Consider the following 21,094-nt stretch of genomic DNA (forward strand, 5'->3'; position numbering starts at 1 on the left):
ATTATGACCTCTTTTGTTTCCCTGCTGACTGATGCACTTTAGCTGTCACATGCCCATTGTGGAGGGACTATTCTTTCCCTGATGTGTGCATGTAATTCTCATTAACATCAAGGCGAGTTACAAGTACTCATTTGGGAAAGACAGAACCCAAAGTGCCTCTAAATGCTTATGACAGGGGTGCCAAGATTGCCAGGTCCTACAAGCCACAGTCTAAAATTTTAATCTGGCTGAGAGCCTCTCCCTCCCCAGTGTCTCCCTCAGCCACCCTGTGAGTCCCACTGCGCTAAATCCTATGTCCCTCCAGACCCCGCCGCAATGGCCCTCTGTCTCCCCTCTGTCTCCCTCCAGGCAAGCCAAACCCCTCCCTGCTCTCCCAAACCTCTCCAAACCTCTCCAAACAGCCCGGGAGATCACACCTTGCAGCTGCCAGCACACCGTCTCCGCTGTAGGTCCCTGCTGATCGCTGCTTGGTCCACCAGTGGCTTTGGCTTTGGCAATGGCAGCACCTCCAGCACCCGCAGTGCCAGACGCTGCCTCCCTCTGGGTGCTGCACGGAATAGGCGTGTTTTGCAGTCTGCTGGCTCCTTCCATGTCTCATGTAGCTCCTCAAGCTGGAGAGAGGCAGACATGCGTGAATCATCCCTCCTGCTTCCAGCAGGCCTCCATGGGCAACGGGGCTTCCTTACCAGACTCAGCTTTCCCCATCCTGTGTTTTGACCTGCTGTTCTACCTCCAGCTCTGCCACATCTGGCATAAGATTTTCTTGAGTAGTCTGAGAGCAGTCTGCGTTGCTGTCAAGTTGCATGTGGATCACAGTGTTGCTTGGCCACCCTGTGTTGTGGTCCCGAAGTGTTGGGACGGCAAAGTGATGGCGCCACTGTGGGAGGTTATCTCCGAAAGAGAGGAGGCTATTTGCACTTTGCGAAGTGCTTTCATCTTCATGTGCAGCTAGCATAATCTCCGTGTTAGGCACAGGCAGGGAACCTGGGTGTTGACAGCTTCTCTGATTTCCAGTCCTCTTGTGCTCTTAGTAGTGCCACAGAAGGTGTGGGACAAAACCTGAGTCTCCTGCAGACATGGTGGGATTGGTAGGCAGGGAAGGAATGGAAAAACTGCATAGTTATTCCAAAAGCAAGGAAAAAACAACCGATGAAAGTTTGACAGGACCCATGTTTAGTGTCTGTAACTTGTTCCTTGGTCTTGGTGGGTGGATCTCCGTTTGATTAGGGCTGGCAGTTTCTCTTTTGTGACACCTTCCCGTACCAGTGTAAAATGAAAAATAGCCCAACTAATAGTGTAACTAATCTTAAACAAGGTTAGAACATAAAAAAAACTTTTAAATCATTTATCTTTAAGAGCAGTCAGACCCTATTCCAGCCTTTCAAGAGGCTGAAGACTAATCACAACAATAAAGCAACTCACAGAGTAACAAGATGTCTACAACATGATATAGAGGAGGGAACTGCCTCACTGAGGAAAAGAAAATTGCCTGACAGTGGCAGAGGTGTTTCTTAAAGCTAGATGTCATGAAGGAGAGAAGTATGGCAAAAACACAGACACAGTTCATCACTTCAGCTTTAGGCAGATGCCTCTGCTGGCTCTGTGCAGAAGGAAACAGCGAGCTAACATCTCCCTGGACCACCTGGTTGAATAGTGAAATCAGAGTGTTCCCTAGCAGCATGGAGTTATTATTCACTTGAGGCTTAGGTGAGTTTAGAAGGTGCTTTTCAATCTCCAGGATTTGCTCAGTATGAAGCCTTGTGGATCTATCAGCTTTTGAGAATCCTAAATCAGAACAACAGAACAAAACATGCCTGTGGCTATTTTATAATTTTCCATAAAGATGAAGCTGGGCACACGCAACTTGGAGTTAGATTTTTCCTCCTGCCAGGTACCTGAATGCATTTAGTTTCATAATATGCCAGAGTCACGTACATTCAACAAGCCTAACAATGCACTTTGTGTTATGGTGTACTCCTCAATTATGCAGTTATTTTCAGTCAGAAATGTCTTTTCTTCTCCCCCACCACCCTTCTGCCTCCATTTACCCCCCTTAATAACTCCTTATTGGGTGCTTTTGCTTGACAAAAAGTCTTCTTTCAACAGCAGAATGGGTAGGCAAACTGAGAGCGGCAAAGAGAGTGAAACTGGCAAGTGCCTGACAGGTCATAACGGTACTATGTGGCATGACTTTCAGGCTGGCTAACATGTGCACTTCTTAGTATTCGCTTTCATGTGGGAAAGAGATGTAGTCTTAGTATTTCACATGTTACCTAAGGGGAAACAGAGCCATCATACTGGTAGAGATTGGTATTTGTGCTAAGACTAGTCTGTTTTCCAGTAGTTCTAAAATACAATGAATCACATGCTCTGTGCTTTCTCCCTGCCAGCAGTATTCTCTCTAAAAGTTCAAATATCTTTCAGCAGTTGTCTCCTGTGCCTGAAGAAGGGAGTAAAAAGATGAGCAGTAACATTTAGATGTGAGAGAGGATTAAGGCTGTGGGAGTGGTGAGTGATGCATATGTTGACATTTCAACTCTAATTAACTAAGAAGCCTTGAGTCAGTGGTGGCATGTAGCTACATGACTGTTGGAGCACAGCAGGGATTCATCTTTTCTTAAGGTATACATCCAAGAATTGTGAGCTTAATTGCCATCTGGAGGTGCCCATCTCTACTCACAGATGTAAACTGGATGGCTGGCTTAGACCTTACTTTTGGATGACTTAGAGAGGATGAAGCTGGATCACATTGCTGTGACTCAGCACTTGATCTTTCTCTCGTGTTTTGCAGGAGGATGTTAACTCACTCCTTTCAAGTTCCCTACTTCCAAGCCTGTTTCCTTGCTTCCTTCCACCCTCGTCCTCTCCTCTTCCCCATGACATGCCTGAGCAACTCTTCGGCAAGAAACAGCAAATGGCCAAGGTTTTTGTTTCAGGAATCATGTTAAAGTTTAAAATTTGTTGTATGCAGTGGAAAAAGATGAGGCCTCAATTTTGTGTTGCTTTGTTTTCAGTTTGGTGAAAGAATGGTAGCCTGGTGGCTATACTTACCCGCATGATTCAGAGTCCTTTCCACCACAAGATCAACTGAACTGTGATCTTAGATCATACTCAGTTCCTCTCTACTACTAGAAGGTTTACCACCTGCAGGCTACTGACACAGGAGTTTTCATAACAGAAGTTTTGCAACTTCCTTGTTACAGTCCTGCCTCCAAGAAATCTGCTTCTCTGAAAGCTTTTGTATGTAAGTAGTTAGGCTTTTCAAAGATGAGTAAAATGAAGCTGCAAAATACTGCCCACCTTCAATACAGTCATTGTTTTGACTTCTCCGAGTGGGAAATACCTGTCCTCTCTCTAATTCATAATGAAGTCGCTGCACCTTATATAAATTTGTCCAGTACAATTTTGAAGTGATAACTTGGCTCTTGCTTGCAGTACAGATGATGCCTTTCCAAACTAATTTTAGTACTGTGCTAAGCTCTATGCATGGCTAGACCATCACACTCAGAATGGGATCAGAGTGTGAACACAACTGCTTGCCTCAGACAATTTAAACATGTAAATGGTGCATCACTTTAGTCTTAAATAGTAGCTTTGATGTTACATTCCTTTTATACAATAGGCTTTCTGTATTTTAGGACTGCCTTTATTTGCACTCACAGGCAGTGGGAGAATCACTGCAGAAATTCAATGGAAGCAGGCAATGGTAATGTCTGGAGCAAGAAGGAAAGAGAGCTATATCCAATTGAATCCAGACAGGTGGACTTGTGCCAAGCTAGAATTTAATTAAAACACTGGGATTAAAGCCACTTTTCTAGTAGCACCCTCTTTAATTAAGTGCTGAAGGCAGCAATATGACTAAGCTGTGTATCTTCTTGTTATGCCTTCAGTGCAAAATCTTCAGAAAAGAGACAGCTGAACCTGTACATTCAGTAGTTAGAAAAACTGGACAATTTACCACAGCCAAATGATCTCTTCCACTGAAAAGGCAACAGCATTGGTGACAAATGGTTATATTTCACAAGCTAAAGAAAACAGTAAAAACCTTTGTCTGTACAGAGATGAAGACATATGTTAAGAAACTGCAGTCACACTCTGCTTAATGAAGTACTTCTCTTAACTTTTATTTAATTATTCTGTCCATGTAGAATCTAGGGTTACATATTAAATACACAGTATATTAAATACTCTTCAGCAACTCTTTCAATAGACTTGAATTTGTATTCAAGCAGGTTTCAAAACAAGATTTAAATAAATTCTTGCAATGCTAAACCCCTGCTTCAGGGGATAATTTCATCCTGATTGGCTGAAAATATATGTTTTTATTCAGTCCAAAGGCATAGTTTGTTTTAAAGGTCTAAAAATGTCTATGATCTTTGTAATATTAATTCTCAGAGTTGGACTTGTGCTGCTTTTCAATGTTTGAAATACAATGAAATCTTTACAATCAAATGATAATAATGAATTGGAAGGTGGAACTTGAGCTTCCAGCAGATGCACCAGAGTTCAGTTACTCTAGAGATGAGATGGAATTTAAAAAGACAAGTCCTGTCACTACCAATGACCATCAAATACATTTTACAGTCATATAATTTCGTTGTATGTGGAACATTGAGATGATGCCAAATCTCACAGATGGATTTTAAAGTATTAATTGTTTATGCTGCTGCACATGATGGCCACCAGGTTCTTGGGTCAAAAATGTTGGACAGAGCCTATGTGCATGTTAATCAGTTGCCTCTGTTTTCATTCTTCCTAGTAAAACTAAGAACAGAAGAATTAATAAAAAGAAAACAGCTGAAAAGCTGCTGAATGATCCCAACATGTTTGCCAATGGCAAACAAGCCAGCAAGTTCTTGAGACTTTGGCTTACACCGAATAGTAATTTAGAGCAGGCATTGAGCTTTGGAACTGATTTGAGGGAGAGGAGAAAAGGAGACTTGTCTTCTAATATTTCTTTTCTATTGAGAGAAATAAGCTCCCACAGGCAGTAATTCAGAAGAACTAAATTGGACGTTTAATGAATTCTGTGAGTTAGATGCCTAAAGTGAGCCAGTGTCTGCATGCTATTATGCGCCAAAAGTGTAGGGATCAGAAGTTATTTCAACTGCATGAGGAATGAGGAGCTACTACGTTTAGAAAATGATGTAAAAAATGGCTTTATAAATTTGTTAGCAACAGTAGTTGTTTGAAACTTGTCAATTGGGGATTTCTTACATTCTAAATATACGTTATGAACTTACAGGTCCTGGGTTTCATATGATAACATCAGCTAATACACTGCATTTAATGTAAAAAATAGTTTCAGTGCTAGGAGCTATATCTAAGCCATAATGATAAAAGCTAAAAATATGTTCTGTGCAAAAGATGATAATGATTATTTCATGTTTGAAAGTCTGTGTGAATTACTAATGTCCAGTTTTCTCTGCTTCTGCAATTGGTTAACATTAACTTTGCATTTTTTCAGGGTTTTCTACAATTTTTTGCTATGGCATTTATTACTTGTCTGCTAATAGTTGTCTAAGACACTGGCATTGCTTTTCAGTTGGCAACAGTGGACAGTGGCCCTAAACATTTCTCCTTCATACAAAGCTCCATCTAATTTTCTGTGCTGTTTTACTTAAGGCTCATAGAAATGGGTCTGGCAGCACCATAAGCAGGAAGACAGGGACAATTTGATTGCTCAATGCTTTCTCCAGCTTCAGCATAGCTTAGCAGATTTTGGGATGTTTGATCACTCCCATTTAAAGGGCTTGGAAATGATGAGCCATTTCCTATCTCTCTATCATTTGTGCATTTTGTTTATACAGTATCTTCCAGCCATTTGATAGTATATGCACCCAAGGGATCACAGCTGTCTCTTGTATGCATTTATATTTGTTTTAGAACATACACTGACCCAAAGCAATAATCATAGTAGAAAAAAGGTATTTTTTTAGAATAGTTGAAGAGAGACTCATAAAATCTGTATCTTCATTCTGCACAGTGAAAATGGGGAAACAGAAAATGAATGGCTTGGAAGAGATGAAAATCAAAGCATCTAAAACATGGAGATTCTCAAACATATTGAAGGATGACATGAAGTTAATACGGATACCTCTGTCTCTTTGGTGTAGCAAACACTAAAAAATCAGAACAAACTTCACCAAGATGGTGATTTACATGGCATATACTGGGATCTGTCCTATTTGCCCACAAAATGCGAAAGAAGGAAGACATGTCATGACTCTTGTTAAAATGAATATTCAGATAAGATATAATGAGTTTTCCTAATAAAAGGTAACCAGAAAAGATATTGAGGTTCACTGCAAAGCACAATGGTGTCAGTAACAGTATCTGCAATAATGCTTACTAATACTTCTGATAATTTCTTCCAGGTCATTTCAAGGTTCTGTCAGGTTCCATTAATACATTGCCTAGGACTCCTGTATCAAAAGCAGACAGTGATTTTTGGGTCATCCTTCCTGCTGCCTGTCATGGACGTGTGTTTCTTGCTAAGAAAAATACTTAACAAACCACCTGAAATAATGGTTTGAAATGCATGGGAAGTTATGAAATACGGCTATAAGTTGCAGAAGTTTGAGACTTCTGAGAAAGAGCAGAGACCTGCACTGCTGAAGTATACGCTTTTTATTCATGGAGTCACAAGGAGTACCAGGGAATAAAATTGTAGATAGATCAAAGCTCTAAGAAAAAAAACCCCAAACCCCAGCTTTATGTGAAGTTATTTCTGTAGATTAGAATGAAACCAAATCACAAGATAAAGAAGCGAGAAAATGAATAGATGACTGTGAGGTCGACAATGATCAGTCTAAACTGCAGCACTGCAGGAATACAGCATAATTAGCTCGTAGCAGCCAGAACAAAACCAATTTAAGAAGCAAATTTAACAAGCCTATAAAAATCCAGGTTTAATTCTTAGTTCTAGACTGAATAAAGGCACGTCCGGACCCAAGTCTGACTAAGTGTAAGGGTAGGATAAGGCTTTTTCAAGGCATATCACAATTCTATAGGTAGCAGCAGACAACCCAGTGATAAAGGAGCCAATGTTCTTCCTACCTTCACACTACGTATCTGCCTCCATTACTGAAATTGAACCAGTGGGTTTGAGAGTCCTATGGCAGCCTAAATGGTTAAGTTCTGCTTCTGCTCTCCGGTTAGCAGGTGGATCAATACTTTCAGGTGTCAAAACTAACTATGAAAAAAATCAGTAAAAGCAGTTCAGATCTATGTCCCTGGGAAAACCAAACAAAACTACCACTAGTTTTTCATAATTAGAAATAAATAGGGAATTTTATTTATTTAATTTTACCCATCTAAAATCTTTAAATATGAACTATTAATTTAAACTATTCTATAGACAAGTGAAATAGGTACCATAACAGGAAAATTCTCCCTATTCTCAGGTAGGTGTTTGAAACAGTGCACATAACTTGCACTTTGGAAATGACGTATAACTTAGGCAGTGGCAGATAAGCTGAATGCTAGCCTTGAGGGCTAACTGACCACATCTGTAGTAGTATTCCGTACTTTTGAGGTATTGATCATAAAAACCAGCACCAGCTTTGGAAAATGTGAAAAACAGTTAGCAATAAGGGCACTTGACAAAGACACTGGGTTCAGAACCATCTGCGCTCATGTCAGCCACATTACAGCTCCAGACTGCAAGGTAAGAATGTACATTTTCTGTACCTTTTCATGTTGTTTTGCACTAGGGGACCACAGTTTGCAATCCAGTTTGTCTGTTATACACAGGTTTGTATATCACAATATAAACATTAAATATGAATTCCTTTAGTTGAAAGAATGTTGTATTCTTAAAGTAGTAGAGGAAAATATTTGCTGAATATTAAAGACTTTCTTTAGCCTGAACAATCTGAGCTAGGAAGAAACATGAGAGCAGCGTGAAAATACTTCTGCCTGTAAAGATGCTCTTTGCATTTCTAAGTGCATTACACTGTGACAAGAAATCCCCAAACCTGACTAAAACCTTCAGATATTTAATAATCACACAGACCTTTACCTTTAGGCAAACCCTCTATTCTAGCACTTCTAGTGCTTCTTCACCTTCTGTCGTAGAACCGTGGTTGCATCTCATGAGATATGTACAGGGGTGTGCTTACTATATTTAGTATACACACAATATGTTGTTGGTTAAAATGTATATATTGTTAATCATCGACAGCTCCAAAGAAAGCCAGTAAAAAGGCTGAAACCTCTATCGCCGTTGGTGTCTAATTAAGTGCCTTTAGCAAGTATGTGCCAATATGAAACCACAAAGGTCAGACTTGTGCTGAGCTGTTCATTATATCTGAAGCCCAGAAGAAAAGGCAATCTGTGTTAAGGTTCACTACCTATGTGAAATGAGACTTGATTAAAATAATACAAGTTTTTCGCTCTGGGGTGGTTCTTTATGTGAAAAGAACAAAACTCACCACACGTAACTGTGCAGTAAAAAAAGCACTAAAATCTTCTCATGTGCATTTAAAGTAGTGCTTAGCATTGTAATAAAACACATGGTTCAGTTATAATGTGGGGTCAAGTAATGCAAGAAGCAAGAAGAACAGTGTTAAATTAAAGAAAATGGGAGATCTGACTATCAGTTTAGCACTATTAGTCATGATGAGAAGTGAAATGAAGTTCATGACCCCATCTACTCTGATTCTACTCTTTGCTCCTTTGTGTCCTTCATCAGAAGGCACTTCCTCAAGGAGATTCATAAATCCATAGTTTTCTCCAATGAACTGGCACACACTTATTCTAGCTGTTCTAGCCACCATACTTTTATAAACAGACAAAGAAAACCTGCTACTCTGAGGTAAGTTTCTACATCCTCTGCTTGTGACTGACAGATGTTTGGTATTTTTCTCTTAAACTGGTTGGTGACATCCTCACAGCATTTCTTCAGTTTGTCTATATAATGTACACATTTACATTATTGTATACAGTGCACAGCAAAGAAGAACCAAATATAATGCATATAACCTATTTATTACCTATAGTAATAAGCTGGTACGCTGTTGTCTCATTTGAGAACACACGCAGAATTAGTCTGGAGGAGAAAAGACAACGTAGAAAGAATCATGCCCCACCTATACCGCCCCTAGGAGACCTTTCAGTGTGCTTTTTGCAACCGGATTTGCTTATCCCCCATTGGTCTTTTTAGTCATCAAAGCACTTGTAGTAAGCGTGGGTAAAGCCCTTCCCAAATCTTCGTTCGCAAAGTCAAGCCATGATGAGAAAGTGCATAGCAAAGAAGAACCAAATATAATGCGTATAACCTATTTATTACCTATAGTAATAAGCTGGTACCAGTTTATTTCAGCTTGGAGAGTAACATGATTTTTTCCAAAAAAGCAGCTACCACTTAACTTTTCATAAGCAAGAGTACTAACAGCATCTTCAGTAAGACCCTTCTGCTATAGGGAAATCCATCTTTTGCAATAATAGCTATTAAAAGCCATAAACTAATTGTAGATAATGGCCTACCATTCAGCGGCAGTAATTCAGCCACTTTATCAAGATGTATGGATTTAAGTTGACCACTTTAAGACCTCGGTGTGCATGAAAAAAAGGGAATAGATTGTGAAAAGACTTGTTGAAAGTAGCTAAGATGATCCTTCGTTAGTCACCTACAGATTATGGCATTGAAATAAGAGTCTAGATTTCAAGCGAACTTTCAATGACCTTGTGTTGTAAACAAGATAGTGATGCAAAACAACTAGCAGACCATGAGTAGCTGGGTCATCAGAGCAGCATCAGCTGAGTGAACAGGAGGTTCTGTGCTTCCCAAGCTGATAGTGGGAACGGGGGTGCCATGCACCATGAAAGACAGAGAGTCTGGAGAAATGTGGCATATTTGGCAGGCCTTACATGATGAAGGAGAAAGGCCAAAGAAATGCAAAAGGAAGATAATATGGCCTACAGCAAGAAAAAATACATTTGAATATGTGGGTAATGGGTACAAAGTGATATTGCTTCCTGCATGTAACTGTTCAGAGTTGGTGTTTAGGGTCAGAGATCTTTCACACAAAGTGGTGGCAACCAAATTCTCCTTGCCTCAGTCTCAGAGCCGTATGATAGTTGTGGGGTAAGAATTAGTCACAATGAGCTGTAGGTGGGACTGAATTGTAATTAAGTTCATTCCTTCCTTTTGCCTGCCATCTTCTGAGGGCTGATTAAAAAAGAAACTAGTAGAACATACAATAAGGAGGTCCTTTCTAATCTACTCTTAACACTAAGTATTTTCCTGCCTTTTTTTCTGTTTTGGGAGCCATGCTTGGGGTAAACTAATACCTTCACAGCCCGCCTACTTTGATAATCCTCTGTTCCCATCACTTCATGGAGTTGTTAACAATTTCCAGATGTTGAAGGATAGTTTTCAGAAGGCTCCAGTTGCTGTCTCCTTATAGCTTCCCAGACATCTCAATTACCATCTCCAACCAGTTTGCCTTTCCTCATTACTCCTCAAAAATCACAGTAAAAAATAAAAATAAAATTATCATTATTTTTTATTGCATATTTGATGGGGTTTTTTTCAGTCACATAGATAGAAAGTGGACACAGCTATGCCTTCTTTTTAGTTTTTTTATTTTTTTCCTTGCTGATAGAGCTATGGGAAACAGAGTCACATTAGAAAGTTAAAAGCAGAGAAAGATAAGACACTGAAGTTTACTTAGTAGTCTCAAAAGGCATAATAGGATTGGGATCATTAATAATATTCCTAAAAGAAAAGGCAAGGCAATGAGCAGAAATGGTATGCTAACAGTTACGAAGCTGGTAATTAAATATTTACTAGGAAGATTGGTATGAATATTTAATTAATGAATTCATGTAAAGGTATCAGGCCTGATATGGAAAACATTGACACTCCCTGAAAGGTAGGTTATTTATTAAAGGCATAGTGTCTGGGTCCCTAACATGAAGAACACTGCCTTGGCAGGGATGTGGAAGAGAAGGGGCATGACAAGGTGTGCTTTTCTGTCTTCTGACACGGGATATGTGTGGCACGGGATGGGGCTTCTTCATGCTAAGCATACCTTAGTAAAGCATAGAGAGATTTTTATAATAGAATTTGAGCAGTGAGGGAAGCATAAACTGCACTATAGAAAAATATATTAACAGTAGGAAATCATAAAAAACCAGTAGGTCAGCCCAGGCGATTTACTTCTGTACAAATGGCATAAACCAACATGTTACAGAACACAGGGAATAAAGGTATTCAAGATGAAAATGATGCATGAAGAATGTCAATCTTATAGTGTGAGATGCTGCCAGGGTCTCCAAAGACACATCCACACCTGTTGCCTTCTTGAGTGTAAATCCACTATTTAGGTTCAGCTAACAGATGGGTTGGTACCCCCACGCCCTTCTTCCAAGCCTAAGGATTTAAAAGTGCATGACAGCTGCCAGAAATACTTCTGTAATGCAGACATTTATTGAGAATTGTGAAGGCTGGCCATTTTTTTTCCCTGATTTTTCTGATAATTCTCTTTGTAGCTCATGTCACATGAAATACTTGTTTCCTCAGGCAAGCCATTCATCCTCTAGCCTCTCATTGTTAAATCCCTCAGTCTTTGTCATGACAACACCTGCCAAACCTTCTGCTTACCTTGCCCCTTTGAGAGCACCACCTGACCTCTCTCTGGTACCAAAGGTGCTCCAGTAAGACTGCAATTCCTATTTCAATTGGATCTCACCCACTATGGAAACAACTGTAATAAAACACAGTGCACAGTGCACAGTGATGCTGTACAATGACAGGGACATGAATCAAATTTTTGAGAGATGAATAAAGACAATGTAAATTGAAATAGGACAATATGGTTACTGAAGGTGGAATTAGGTTTGGACGCATGATAAGACTCCATTCACCTGTGAAAAATGCCAGAAGACTTTTTAATGAGATTTTCAGTTATAAATGTTGAGAAGCCATCAGTCCTGAGGTGATAAGATTAGAATTTGATTGTGTGTAGCTGTGAGAGTAGAAGTGTGTATAGAGAGCTGACCTACTGTGGAAAAGTAATTAGGGTCTACAGGGGGACCAATCAGCAAATAAAACTGCTAAACAAAGTATCCTAGAGCAAAAAAATATTAGACACAGTCTGTTATAATTTAACAAACACTTGTAGATAAAATTGTGGTTATGGGTGACTTGAGGCGTAAAATGGTATAAAAGAAGAAATTAAAGCTCTAATAAATTAATGTTGCTTGAACCAATGTGCTGTTAGGTATAATGCGTTACAAAGGATGGGACAATTAAGGAATGGGAAGGGAATTACTTCTGGGATCTAACATCGAGATGCCATGATCTGAAAATCAAAACCAACTTTGGCATTTGACTTTGGCAAAACAGGTTAGGAGAATTGACTTAGAAATGGGCTAATTGTACATAAGAAAACATCTATGGGGGCAAGTTTAGTACTATATTAGTATATACCTGTTAAGTCTTTGTATGCTTCATAAAAGGTGGTTTATGAGGTCTGAGGAGGCTTCATCTCTACTGGGACTGGCAGGTTCAGTCCAGCAGGCATGTTTGTACAGGTAGGCACTGCTGCCATTTCCATGGTGCCAATGGGCCTTACCCAACCATATGTCAGCTGTGCTGCCCCTGCCTCTCCTGCACATCTGCATTTTGCTGTGTAATTGTACATCCTGCCAAAAGGCAAGGAAATGTACACTGAGGCTGTGTTGCTGCTGGCTCAGGGCTGGTATGTTTGACTGGTGAGATAATAATAGGGTTTGCTTGTCATTATCTGCCAAAGTTCCTTTTTACAGATTGTGACACTAATATCTGCACACCAGAGCTATGCACTCCTGGCACTGGTTCTCTGTTGCTGGCTCATCTGTTATTTCCACCTACTCTTTCTCTTTTACAAGAAAGGTTTACAAGTTACGTTCTGAAATGTAATTCAGATCCGATTGCACCATTTTTGTCTTTCCTTTATGCAGCCTATGTAGTGTGGAAAACTGAGTTTAGTGCTAAGTAGTTGTTAGCTTCTAGGCTAATTAATTTCCCCTAAATGAAAGAAGGAGATTTTCTCAACTTAAAATGCTTGTCTCTCCTTTCTGAACTTTGTCCTCAATGGATTCACTTTACAGATCTCTTTTTGCACTAATTAATTCCATTGATATTTATTTTCTCTCAAAGAGCCCTGTGGCTGGTTATCACAGAAGCAGAGTGCGATGCAGTACATTTCTAAGGAATTTAGATTTAGTGAATGATGGGCATCAACCTTCGTAACTGTCTTTTGAGAGTAATTCTTACCCTGACCACAAAGCAAAGTTTTGCTCAGGTGCCTTGCTGTAGTTCCATCTCATATTTTAAACATGTAGCCACAACATGTCTCTCTCAAGGAGACAAGATTTGATACTTTCTCTTCAAGTGAGAAATATCAAATATGTGGTAAAAGTACAGTGTTTTTCCTCAGGAGTACCAAAGTTCCTGAAACAAATTGTTTGTCCATAAGCACTCATCCTAATGACATACTTACAGTATGTGCATTGTTCATGTGTGCAATGTAAAGAAAGGATTTGACAAAGTTGAATGTGCAGAGTGCTCAGTATTAGAAAGAGACAAACAGGTAAGTATTGCACAAACCAAGAAATGTGCAATCTTAAGGTTCTGATTTGGATGCAGATCAGAAGACTTTCTTGAGGGTCTCCCTGCATGCTCATTATGTTCTACAGCTGAGTTCAGCATCCAATTGGATGATGAATTAGGCCCAATCAGCTGCCTTGGCAACATTTGCTCTCATCAGCAGCTTGTGCTCTGCCCTGAGAGATTTGGCCATGGTTGGGTAAGTCCTGATGATTTCAGTGAGAATTTGCAGGGAGCTTATCTGTTCAAACTTTACTACTGGAGCAGAGACTTAGTGGAGCATCTTGTCAAAAATGGACATTACTTCACAGTAATTCTCACAGTAAGAGCAGGCCACAAGGGGCTTGTATGACTTTGTATGACTGACATAGGGTGTGCGGCTTGGGCGTCCCATGGCAGTGAAGTGAATTACAACTTAAAAGCAGTGATGGCAGATTTGTCCTCTTAAGTCCCTGCTGTTTGGCTAAAAGTTAAGCATGTAGTGGGAGTATCTTCCAGCAGTGAGAGAGAATTGTTCAGGGTGAATTCCTCCATCCTAAAGCATTAACCTTAACATCCATCCTAACCTTAACGGTCTCACCGAGATGTCTGCTTGTTGGAATTTCCTATCAACATATGTAACCATGATTAAAACATTGTGCTTGTTGGAAGACGCTAAATAGAAGCAGTCATTTAACAAAACCAGTCCATTCTAGTATAATAAAATACATCAGGTGTGGAATATTTTATGAAAATGTTTAATTCAACTGTTTCTTTGGAATGTAGTAGTCATAGTTTGGAAATTTAAGTTACAGTTCAGTTCTACGTGTTTTTTTTTATGCTATTCAGTGTCTGAGAATACAAATGTCATTTAAAATTAAGGCTTCGCTGTTCATTCTGAAACAACAATTTACAAGTGTCGTATTGTCATAGAAAATAAAAATTTCTGTAAAAAAAATTTGCACAAAGTTTTATGATGGTACAAAACATGAAGCAATAATATACCAGTAAAATGAAATCATTTTACTACAGAAGATTTTTATAGTTTTTCAATAAAGAAAAAAATATGTTATTTTACACTTTAAAAATTATGAAACAATCTAAAACAATATAAACTGAACATTTTGTAACACTGCCTTTACAAATTAATAACTTTATAAACATATAATTTTTTTAAATATATTTATCAGTGCAAGATACTTTTCAATGTAAAGTTGCAGTATCATTTTTCCTTTACTGAAGGGCAACTTTCATTCTATTACGTTCAGAGAAATCAGATCTTCAGTGCTAGATCCTCATTATCATGGTAAGGTCTGAAGACCACAAAGGAGATATATTTCTTTTTATGTTCACTATTCTCAGTATGTTTAAACAAGAAAAAAACCCACCAACTACCAGTTTTCTGTTCAAATAAATCAAGACCAAGAGCTGGTCCAGAATTGATTGAAATCTGTGGGAATATTTCAAAATGTTTCAGGCTTCGACTCCCCAGTGGGATTTTCTCTTCAAGGCAATGATGCTTGTAACTCTCAGTCAAGTTAGTGGACTAGAAGTTTTTTCAGCTAAGGAGGACAGACCTTAACACCTGAATCAGACAGCGGTGGTGTGCTGAAAATAGATTTGAAAATTCCTTGATTTCTTTGGGTTAATTAACTAGCTGCTGCGATACCATTATGGTCAAATTGCAGTATTAGATACAAATGAACATTCTGCTTCTGCCAAAGTGAGTTTGTCCCTTGGAACATTTCATGGACTTTTAGGCAAAACTTTCAGGCATTAGGTGCTCTTCTGACCTTCTGGAGGGCCCAAGGTCTAGAGCCTGGGGAGGTAATTCTTCCAATTTAGGCATCTAAGGTTTGATGACCTGAAGTGGGTGGTTTAATTTTCACTATAGTCTTTGCCTTTAGGACTTTTTTGAAGTTGCAGCTGCCCACTGTTTTTTCTATTGGATCTTCCTTTAAAATATTTTCAACTTCAAAACTCATATTTTTGCATTCAGCCTCTGTCTCTTTTCTTTAATTTCTAGGTTACTGGTGGATTTTCAACAGATTTTTCTGTTTCGTGGTTCATATTGGTGAAACTATATGCTTCAGAACTTTTAATTAATAAATAGAGATGGATCCTTTTGCTTTATGTAATTGAAGGCTGAATTAGCCCTTTTTTAGTCCTAGTCCTGGACAGAATACTTCATTGCTCTACTACGAAAGCAATTTTGGAAAAGACTAACTCAGAAAGTCACAATCACTTCCCTGACGCTACTTGCGGAATTCAGTTAGGAAAAACATGCGTTCAGTGCTTTGCAGGACATTCCTTTCCCCATTTTTGCACTGGTTTTATCTGCTGGCTGATAGATACCAGGAGAAGGTTAGAGCTGCCTTGTTCCACTGCTTCCTCAGTTATGGCTGTACTGTGTGTTGTGCTGTTTTCACTGCAGAAAACCATGGTGCTCCCGTGTACCTCCAGGAGAGGAGCGATCCTTCTGGCCCATCACCTCCTGCTACGCACCCCCATGGGAAACATATTCTTGTTTCTTTTTACCCTGCTGGACCAGCTGCATAGGCTGCTGAACATTATTTGTCCAATAATATTTGTCCAAAAATATAAAAAATGGCCATGTAATTGTCAAACAGATTTTCCCAACAGGTTACATTACTCAGCTCACTGAATCTGTCACTATCTGCACTTCTGGTCAGACAAAAACTTCCTGGCATGAAATGCCAATTGGATATAACAGGATGGTAAGAACATACCCTACATACACTGTGGGATTTTATTCTGCCCTCAGTACCCATGTGTAAGCTCAATTAGCATTGATTAGCATGAAAATACATGCTTACTGAGAGAACAGAACTTTGGGTTTAGGTAGGGGTAGGAGGAGGAAAGTTTCTCATTGTGAAGGCAATCTTTTCAGTAAGGGAGTCGTTTTCCCCAGTGTAATTAACAGGCAAGCTGTTCAGGATAAAAGATATGTTTCATGACTTCAGGAAAAAAGATACTGTCACTTTATGCTGTTAAGAAGAAACCCAAAGTTCGACTTTGGGGGGTAAAGTTAAGAATTTTCCCTTATTTTTTAACACAAACTCTAATAAAATCCTTTGCCATTACCAGCAAGTTAAAGCTGCAGTTTTCTTTCCTTGGCAATGGCAAATGCTTATGCAATCTACTCAGAGAGAGAAGAAGAGAGAGAAAGAGACAGGGAGAGAGATTTTACATTTGAAAATACATTCTATATGAAAGAACAATAAAAGGGGATATTGCAGCTTTATACAAAAGGGTCAAGAGACATGAAGTTGAAATACAGAAAGCAGAACAATCGAGCCAGGTTGTCAAATCTGTTTTGCCCTTGCCTTGCTGAGGCTACTTTCTTACACTAAAATATACTTTTTTTTTTAGTTGGTGAGCCATCAGAATATGATTAAAGACAAGGGCACAACTGCAGAGAAGCACAGCTGTAGTTAATGTTAACACAATGAGAAGCAGTACAAACAAAAAGGCACTTGAGAGGACATACACTAGCCAGTGCCAAGGACTTTTTTGTTTAGTTTTTAGGCAGTACACTTGGTTACCAGTTGTGTCTGATGATGGCACATACTTTTTTATGGAGTTCACAAGCACAAAATTTAGTACAACACTGAAAAACATCAATAAAATTTGACTGTATTGCTTCATAAACAGAGCTGACACACTATATCGGTACTGATGCAGCAGTACTTTCAAAAACATCCTAACCCTTCTTTGCCTATGCACAACACGAGCAATTATACACAAATACAGGTGCAGGAGTTCACTAAATTGCTGTTACTCCAATATTTTCTGGGCACTGAGCTACAGACAGCATGTCCATCCAAAGGACCCCACTGAATACATTTTGTGACAGCATCTTGGATTTTGCACAGTAAAACCAAAATTATTCATTAACGGAAAACAAAAGAGAGGGAGAGAAAGAAAGACAAAATGAACTATAAGTCAATCATACTTGGTCTCAACACCAGCATTTGATTATTTCAAATAAAACCAACATAAAAAGCAGACTGTACATGATTCAGATTGTTAACACAGATTGTTGTCCGTGTTTATCGGTTACACACTCATTGAAGCTCCTGAGAAAAGCTTGGCTCAGTGTCATCAATGCACTTTTCAGCCTGTACAGTAAAAGAAGATCATCAGTTCCCCAGCATGACCGAGTTATGTCCTTCCATCCCAATTCTCTGAAACTTCTCCAGTTGCTTTATACCTTCATGCTTCCGAGTATGAATTCTGTGTGTTTAGTTTATCTTTTTTCAGTTTTACACCATCAACCAGTTCAAAATTGTAATTCTCCAGTGCAGACAAGTTCCTCTCTGACATCCCATTGTGCCAACAGGCACAGTACAGGACAACTCCACAGATGGCTCCTAAAAGCACCCCGAGTGCACTCATGGCTATGATGGTGATAAGGATTGGATCTAGGGTCTTCAGAACATTACCTGGTTTCCTGGAGATGTTATCATCGTAGTCCTCACCTGGGTGGTATGGAGGTGTAATCCCTGAAATGGAGTAAAGAATTGCAAAATTTTCAGAACCGATTCCAGTTAGAACTTTGATGAGTTGGAAATTTGGAGAAAGGACTTTAAGTTTTTGACATAAATTGCTACATAATCCGAAAGCCTTGCTTCTTGGAGGTAGTCACAAATAGCTGAATAATGTAATATGGCCCAATTAGTTGCTGATTTTTTTCAGACTGTTCTCCAAAACTTGAATCTGCTGCATGTTGGTAGGGGTTTGATTCTACCCTAAATTAAGTGGGAGTCTTGGGAATGAATAACCAGACCTTTTAATTATATTTTGCAGCTTGCAGTATTTAGCTCAAAAATGTTAATTAAAACTCATTCAGCTCAGTTTGAATCTTTATAGCCTTAGACATTCGTTGGGAATCTGCAGACATTTTCTGTGTATCTCCACTTCCCTGATTTCAGGACTGGACCTTGAAATGGAAATAGTGACAGAACCAACACAGAAAAGCACTCTGCCCCTTGTGTAAAATATCCACTGGGTATTGTATTGTTTCTCCTCAGTCCTTTCAGCTTATGAAAAACTTCCAATAAGCTTGCAAACCCTGCCAGTTTTTGCAGGAAAAGCCAAAGAATCTTTCTGGGCAAACCCTGCTTTCGCTGAAATCAATGATAGTAGTGCCATTGACTGTAACAGAAAAAAAAATTTAGCTCATCACTTTAAAAATGCAAGTATATTTTATTATTGGGACAATATGACAATTATGATCCATTTAATGATCCATTTACAGCTATCATCAGTGAAAATGATAATGCTGTGGTAGGCTGGTCATAAAATGACTTTTTCAGCCAGGTCTGTGAAGCAATTAGCCTGAAGAGTTTTCAGCCTAATTACATAGGCATTGCACGAGTCATAAATTGTAAGATATAATAATAGTTGTTTCTTCAGGTGTGGACAAGCCTTCTATATAACAAAATACTAAGGAGTTCTAAGTGTGCATGCTTATATACCTATACAAAGTAACAAATTATGTATATCAAATTTGGCGATAGGTATAAATAATACAAAGTCCATAAAATTATATGACATAGAAGAATGAAACTATTACATCCTTCAAATAAATGTAAGCTTCCTTAGCATCTGATCTAGATAAATAAAAACCCCTTAATATAATATACAGGAAACTAATCTATAAACAGCTGAATAGAATACACAAATTCAGATGAAAATATGCTTTAAAAATTTGTTCGGTTTTAACAATAACACAATTTTTACCAATTTGATTACTTTCTGGGTCATCTTCTTCATCTATTTCATTCTCCACATCGGTTGATTCTAATGAAGCAAAGAGAATTGACACTGATTATTAGGGTTACAAACACTGATTGACTATCATGCTGGCAATAATGGTATAGCAGATTTTCCTGTGTCAGATCATCATTATGTCAGCCTGACAGAACTGTTCATTATGATGGACTCTGGAAATTAACAGAGAAAAAAGAAAGATTTAAAACTCCTCTCCGCCCAGTCTTGGCACAGTTTTAGTTATCAGCAGGGATTTTCCATGACTGGGAAAGAGGAATCAGTGTGAATTAGCATCTCATTCATGGTATTTACAATTTTGGAGCCCAATTCCATAACACTTCATCAGCATAGGCATAGTTAATCACAAGAATAGTTTCACTGACTACAGTGAGACCACTTGTGTTTGCGCTTCAGACCGAGCTTCTGGCTTCAGCTCACACAGGCCAAAATCTTTGTGCAGCACTTGGTGCGACCAACCAAAACATGTGGAGATAAGAAAGAAGTTACTTCCCTCTCTCATTTTGGAGTCAGGTAAACACAATCACTGTGGTCCCAGCACCCTTCTTGGCACTGAGGATATTGCAGGATGCCCTGCCTCTCTTTCCTGGCAGCTCTCACTCTGGTGGCATATGATGAACCACAGAGGATGGAATGTGTGATAAAAAGATATAGTACAGTTTTCTGACCCTGCATTGAAATTACCATGTAGCTGAAGTCTGTCATGTTACCCTCGAAAGGATATTAGCTACAAAAGGTGAGGAACACCCTCTATTACTGCTCTTGGTTGTGTTGCCAACTTGCATGGCGTAAGTTTATCTTCCTAATGCTGAGGGCTCTCAGTTCTATTCCCGCTCCTACATAAAAGTCATTGTTTCATTTCTATCATGAAGGATAGGGTTCAGTTGCTTTTGTTTATCTGGGGTTGCTGCTGCCAAATTATGTGCAGTATGCAATGTACCTACGATCAGCAGTGACTGGAATAACTCAAGACTGGCCATGCTGTAACCCATGTCAGTAGGATGCTCGTTCTGATCCAAAATACTATAGTTGGTGGATTGCTGAGATGACACCAGTGGCACTTACTACGAACAAAGTTACGGGTCAGATCAGGACGTTTTCAGTGCAAAACCTTTTATATAGCCAATAATCATCTATCACTTTTTCACAGATAAAACCAGCAATCAAAACAAAATAAAAAATGTTTTGGATGAGATGTTCTTGCTATCCATACTTACTTCGGCAGTCCTCTTGTGCTACGTGATTGTCAATTTTAATATCATCCACAGCAATTCCTCCAGTCCCTTTTCCAATTTCTCCCTCAATAACCACCTGGCAAAATAAGATAAGTTGCAGCATTCAGGATATCTTAATTAGTTGTTAACACACATCTTCGCTTGTCATGATGCCACATCTACATGTACCTTGATTGTGACCTGCCAATCTGCACTGTGTGCCTTTATGAACTTATATATGCAAATGTGAATTTATATAATGTCAGACTTCATTAAAGACTTTTACATCAGGAGAAAAACTGTGGCAAGAATGCAGTTTTGTGACAGATAAGAAATGATTTCTAAAGTATTTACTTGGTCTTCAATAACAAATTGCTTGTATCACTGTCATCTGAGAGCCCATGAAATATGACACTATTATTACTGTCACAAGAACAGCACCTCATCTGTAGGTTTAATACTGTCTACATAAATCCTTCAGTGACAT

At 39.0% G+C, this 21,094-nt stretch overlaps 1 protein-coding gene across 7 annotated transcripts in view; it reads right to left on the reverse strand.

The window, feature by feature from the left end:
- Nucleotides 1–14,334: 14,334 nt before the first annotated feature.
- The window catches only part of NRP1 (neuropilin 1), a 116,784-nt gene continuing 110,024 nt past the window's right edge, over nt 14,335–21,094 (reverse strand). For 4 of the 7 annotated variants that reach the window (XM_080610188.1, XM_080610187.1, XM_080610186.1 and 1 more), the window contains exons 15-17: nt 20,611–20,704; nt 19,346–19,405; nt 14,335–18,105 (exon numbers count right to left, since the gene is read on the reverse strand). In XM_080610188.1, the coding sequence (XP_080466314.1) occupies nt 17,816–18,105; nt 19,346–19,405; nt 20,611–20,704 (444 nt within the window). In that variant the 3' untranslated portion in view covers nt 14,335–17,815. The remainder of the gene's footprint in view (nt 18,106–19,345; nt 19,406–20,610; nt 20,705–21,094) is intronic. The other 3 variants (XM_080610190.1, XM_080610189.1, XM_080610191.1) reach the window with 2 other exon arrangements.

This window comes from Psittacula echo (assembly GCF_963264785.1).
Source record: "Psittacula echo genome assembly, chromosome: 2".
NCBI classification, from domain to species: Eukaryota; Metazoa; Chordata; class Aves; order Psittaciformes; family Psittacidae; genus Psittacula; species Psittacula echo.